Genomic DNA, 5,673 nt, shown 5'->3' on the forward strand with positions numbered 1-5,673 from the left:
TAAAAAAAAAAAAAAAAAAACACACACACACACACCAAAAATAAATTGGCCAAATGTTAAGATGTCAAAATGAAAAAATAAAACAAACTCATTTGGCAATGTGGCTGATGAAACAACTCAACATAGAAGCCAAGTATCATGACAAAATCATGTATATACAGAACTTCAGAGTGCCCTTCCCAATAGCAACGTAGGGCTACTGAGTTGATTGCTGATTTAGTGTTAACTGCCTGCGGTTACCTTCTCAGGAAAAAAATAAAAAATAAAAAAATTAATGAGTTGAACTTGATCTGATTGACTGGCTGTCTATTCCAGCTGAAGGCAGGCACCACAAATTCACACCCTTCCAAACTCTAAAATCACAAGGAGAGCCCTCTGTGACATACATGCATAACTGCAGATATATAATCCATTGGAAAACCCTTTGGCTAAATATGCACACTTAATACTTTTTTTTTGTCTTTTTGATCACAGTTCAGCTAATTTATTGAGATATTTCCTAAATACATCAGGCACTGTAGAAATGAGTGCAGTGTGGATGGGGGCATAGCAATGGTCAGTAGCTAATAAGCACTGCTGCAGTGTCCCCCGAAGCCCCAGCACACCCTACTTTCATTGTAGTATTAATTTAAAAAGCACACATGGACTCATCAGCCCAGTTCTGACCTTCCCATCTTTGTGTTTTGTTTTCCAGAGATAACCACCCGCTTTATTTTGACTGGTCAATAAGAGCAAAGCTAATTAGTCAAACATGAACGACTGAGAAACCAAAAATCAAGTGGAGAAAATGACTCAAAAGCAAAATTAAAACAGCAAACAGCAGGAAAAACAACACAAATCATAAAAAGCTTTTTTTGCAATCATTTCAGCCATGCTTTTTTAAAAAACCAGACAGGAAGCTGTTTGGAGGGGGCACACCCAAAATGTGTCAGCTCATAATCACATCTCAGAGCTCAACAACTGCACTGCATGTGAAAAATGACAAATTAAACACATTAATGTGAGTGTTCATTCTCTTTCCTTCTATTTCTTTTTCTCTGTCAGCGGGTGGGTGTAGAGAGGGTGGGGGCGGGGTGGGGGACCTCTTGAGTGTTTTGTTTTTGATGGGGGGTGGGTCCAAACATCGGAGAAGATGATGTTGTTAATCTGAAACCGACTGGTTTGCGTCAGATATTGACCTTTAATTCATACAAGTGAGGTCATCAAATCAGGGCGATTAAAGGAAGGTGGGTGGGCAGGGTGGGGGTCTTTATTTTTATATAATTCAGTGCAGATTTATGAGTAATACCACAAACACATCCACCCAGTAAATGATTCATGAAGAAAAAGAAAGAGAAAGAATGGGAATTGAACTCAATGAACAGAAGGGGAAAAATGAATATTACACAACTTTGTTGGGTTTTGTTGTTTCGGTGAAGATTCTGCGTTGGTTTCTATTTTTGTCAGAACGTGTTAGGGTAACTGTACGGGCAGGCGCCTCTCTCTCTCTCTCTTGCGTCCGAGAGGCTAGCAAAAGGCAATTTACCAGTTAACTGATCAGCAGGCAGGCTTGGGGCGGCTCGTCATTGGGTGAAGAGTTCAGAGGTCAGAAGGTCATGTGTTAGTTGCCGGTGGCGGCTAGGTGGTTAGAAACAAAAACAAAACAAACAGAAAACAAAAGATAGAAAGGATATTAGTGTCAGCAAGAAGAGACTGGAATGACATCATTTTAACAATAAAATGAATGCAATCTCTTATTTTGCCCCCCTGCTCCTTATTGCCCCCTGCCAACCTGAGATGAACCCAGCTAATCCCATAATCATGACGTTGTCACATCATGATCCCGACTACTAAGCCCCCACCCTGAATCAGGTAGCTTGGTGGTTTAATTTAAGCGCACACTGCCCCAAAACCCAAAAACAGAAACGAAGAGAAGTTGAGCAGACAAAACAAAACTAGTGTTTTAGTGTCTTTCGGGTTCGAGAGCGAGTGACAAACAGTGTGATTAGTGGTAAGGAGACTTACAATAACTAAAGTTATGTGAGGGATTCACTGTGACTAGTGTTAAATGTGCAAGGAATCGATGAATCGATGTTTTCCGATTCTTTCTCTTTATTTAGCAGTATATTTTTTTATAGAATATAAATATACACAAGAACCATAAATACATTTGATATAAAATGCTCAAATATAAAATGACAGTACCTCATGTACAACTGAAATATTAAAAATGTATTTTAGCTTTATTTCAATATAATTGCAATACACTGGAGACAATGCAAACTAATTCAGCTTCTGTCTGTGCGTCTATCTTCCATAGAAAAATAAAATCCAAAATAAATTTAAATTTCAAGGTGAAATGATGTCTGTCGTCTGCCTGCTAGGTCTAACACAGTATAGAAATGCTTCCCCTTTTCCTTTGCTCCTTATGAGCAGAGGAGATAAATCATGTATGGGAACAAGCCTGCCCCATTTTAGGCTCTAATCTCACATCAGAGGAATGTCGTTATACACCTTCAACACTGCCTGCAAAGTACTACCTGTCCTGGCTTCACAGCTGCATAAACCGAAATCTGTTAAGATCACTTTTGCCTGAGCTTTGACATATACACAATTGTTTGACGTCTACATTTACTGTATATGTTAAGTACTAAATGTAAACAAAATGTGCACCATTCTGGTGTCTGGATGTGTAGACTGCCATAGTAATGAGTCCTAAAACCCAGAACTGAATCAGCATTTTTGCACTTCTGGTTCTCTTGCCCTGAAGTCAATAGGATTTTTGAATGTGTTTTTGGTTAGAAATCTGAAATAAAGTCTGTGGCCAATACATTTTCATTTTCTGGGATATTAACTGTCGTTACACCGAATACAGAGGCTCATCTCCTCACTAGTCTGCCTTTACAACCTCATTATTTTTAAACTTGCAAACTATTCTAACTACTGTAAATGACACAGCCATGGTCACTAGCTAGATCAGGTCACGCTAAGAGGAAAGGATTTTGTAGAAGAGGAAAGCGGATTAAATCAAATTACAAGTTGGAAGTCGTGATCACTGGACTGTGGTGTAGTTTGTTTATAGCCTAATAAGTGTTTTTTTTTTTGCATCTGATGATTGTATTTGGGCATCAAAAAAATCATAAAAGTGGTGTAAACTTGTGAGGATTACATGTTTTCAGCAAGATAGCTGTTTTGTCACAGAGCTTATGTTCTGCAATAATCCAAAAGCCTATGAAAAATTCCCATTGGCTTTTTGTTGAGGGAACAAGGATGATGCTAACTTTCAGATTGGTGTACAAAAATATATCATCCCTATGGCACTCTTTTAGGTAGGAAATGTGTGTGTGGTGGTGGTGGGGACCAAAAAAAAAAAGTACTGACAATATACAAATTCCCAACTAAGGCATCAAAGCATAACAGGCAAAAGAATCATGGAAATGCATCAGTCATTAGCAGAGTGTAGCTAATAGACTAAACTGACCTCTGTCTGCGGTCACAATCCTTTGGTAAGGATGGACCCGCGTGTCATGCCGTCTCACTTTAGTAGCCATTGCACCTAGATTGTAACAGGTCCACAAGGTTAGGAAACCATTCACTTTAAGGAAGGGAAACAAAAAGTCATCTTTTACAGCAATAAAATTCACATTTTTAACCGTTATCATCATAATGCTTGGATAATATAACTATACAATGAATAACAACATAATACAGATTATAGTACATATTCACACCACACAGTTTTTATGTCTAGAAAAATGCAGTAGAAAAAATAATACACCTTTTTGGAGTTTTACTTTAAAAATGCATAACTTAAGTAATAAAATTCCACAGTGCTCAGTTATTTAGAAGACCCTTTGAAATGGGGGCAGGTAAAGGGTACAAGCTCCTGGGCTGCCTGGAAAAATGGGATTCTTCCTTTGGGATCCAGACGGGGATTAAGAGAAATTTGTTTCTTTATTTTGAAAGGTGGGGAAATCCAATACAGCTCTGATGGTAATTGAATAGTGCCAGACACCACCTGCTTCTCTCTTTCATTTTTTCTTTCCCTCTTTCACTATTTCTCTCCAGGTCAATCAGTTCACTGGCAGCAGATGGCCTGACATTTCCTTATTCTCAGAGAAGTCAATGGCGGCTAGATACAATAGTGCAGGCAGCCAAACAAAAGCGCGCAGAGACACACGTGTGTGTGTATGTGTGTGTGTGTGTGTGTGTGTGTGTGTGTGTGTGTGTGTGTGAGTATGAGAGTGAGGGTGTTCTGCAGGGCCCTGTGTTGCTGAAGGCACCAATCAATAGTGTGAGTAAATAAAATGCACTAAGCGGGTGTAAAAGTGAGAAAAGCCAGTCAGCTGTCCCTGTCTGTTCTACATGCAATTCCCAGAGGCACCTCAAATACACAGGTCGGCTAAAATCACACTTGTGTCTGCTGCTGCCAGATGATGCTGTGAACATTAGAAGCATACTGTGTGAAATTAAAGATGGAAAGGTCTCTTCTGTCTTAATTTGGAAAACAGCTTTGCCTTTGTTAACTACAGCCTCAGTCCAACATATGGTGCTCATGTCATAGTATTTTATCAATAGACGTTCAGCCCTCTCTTTGGTAGCAGGGGTGTTGAACTTAAAACACCACTGAGAATGAATGCAATCTATATACCCTAATACTGAACTGTACTGCTGACACAGAAACTAAGGGGAATGGCAGGTATTAGCTGAGACTTCAAGTTCAAGAGGGGTGAAGATAAGACAAAGGCGAGAGGGGAACGAGGAGAAAAAAGGGAAGACTGGAGGAATTTAATGAACATCCCCAGTGGGAGTGAGAGAGGGACTATCTACAGGCATCAAGGCCTGCCTGCAGAGAACAGCACAGAGAAATGATTTCAAAAGCTGCAGAAATCCAAGGGGATCTGCTGCTACAGTGAATATGCCTCTAGGCCAGTGCATAAAAGGGTTAGAGAACAGGCGGCATGTATGTGAGCGTGTTTTTGTCAGCATGCCTCATTTCACACTGAGCCAAGTCCTCCTATATAAACCTTGCACACAATAGGCAATGTAAACCTGAGAGCGTATGTGTTTGGCAAGAGCATAACTAAAACAATAAAGGCTAAATTTTAAAGAGAACTTTCCAAGAGCTTAGCCCTCACAAGAGGTGTTCTATCCCCCGTTGCCATTTTAATAGAGTGTCCGTAGGAGCCACATACTGTAGCTGGTCATCCCATTACCAAGAGCTTCACCAGTACATCCACCCTGCGAGTTTGTCTGTCTATTTTGATCCTTAGGTGGACACGACATATTTACCTTTCAACAAGTCCTGACTGTGGCTCATGGAAGCCGCGTCCAGCACCCCAGCTCCGGGGTAAAACAAGCTGCCCTCCTGTCCAGGCTGGCTAAAGTTGGCCGCTGTACCCATGCTTCCCCAGGCTCTCTTACCTAGAACCCCACTGTGCTCGATGGGGTACTCCAGCAGGGAGGTGGGTGCCAGGGCATAAGGGTAATCATAGGGGGTGGTGTAGATAAGCCCGCCATCCGGCGTGGGGGGCACCAGAGTGGGGGTGCCATTGGGCAGCATGGCAGCCATCTGAGTGGGCCGGATGAGGTTCATGATTGGGGCCCCAGCTGGTGTTGGAGGCCGGAGTGCCTGAGGAGGCAACACCTGACCTGTAGGGGCCGCTATGAGACGGGGGCCCTGAGCGGCTGCTG

The 5,673-nt window shown here is 41.5% G+C and overlaps 1 protein-coding gene across 1 annotated transcript in view; it reads right to left on the bottom strand.

Annotated features, from left to right (window-relative positions):
* Positions 1-17: 17 nt before the first annotated feature.
* qkia (QKI, KH domain containing, RNA binding a) overlaps positions 18-5,673 on the bottom strand; it is a 73,308-nt gene continuing 67,652 nt past the window's right edge. The window contains exons 6-8 of the mRNA XM_020590823.1: positions 5,404-5,670; positions 3,461-3,535; positions 18-1,617 (exon numbers count right to left, since the gene is read on the bottom strand). Coding sequence (XP_020446479.1) covers positions 1,601-1,617; positions 3,461-3,535; positions 5,404-5,670 — 359 coding nt within the window. The 3' untranslated portion in view covers positions 18-1,600. The remainder of the gene's footprint in view (positions 1,618-3,460; positions 3,536-5,403; positions 5,671-5,673) is intronic.

Source organism: Monopterus albus, unplaced genomic scaffold (assembly GCF_001952655.1).
Source record: "Monopterus albus unplaced genomic scaffold, M_albus_1.0 scaffold13.1, whole genome shotgun sequence".
Lineage (NCBI taxonomy): Eukaryota > Metazoa > Chordata > Actinopteri > Synbranchiformes > Synbranchidae > Monopterus > Monopterus albus.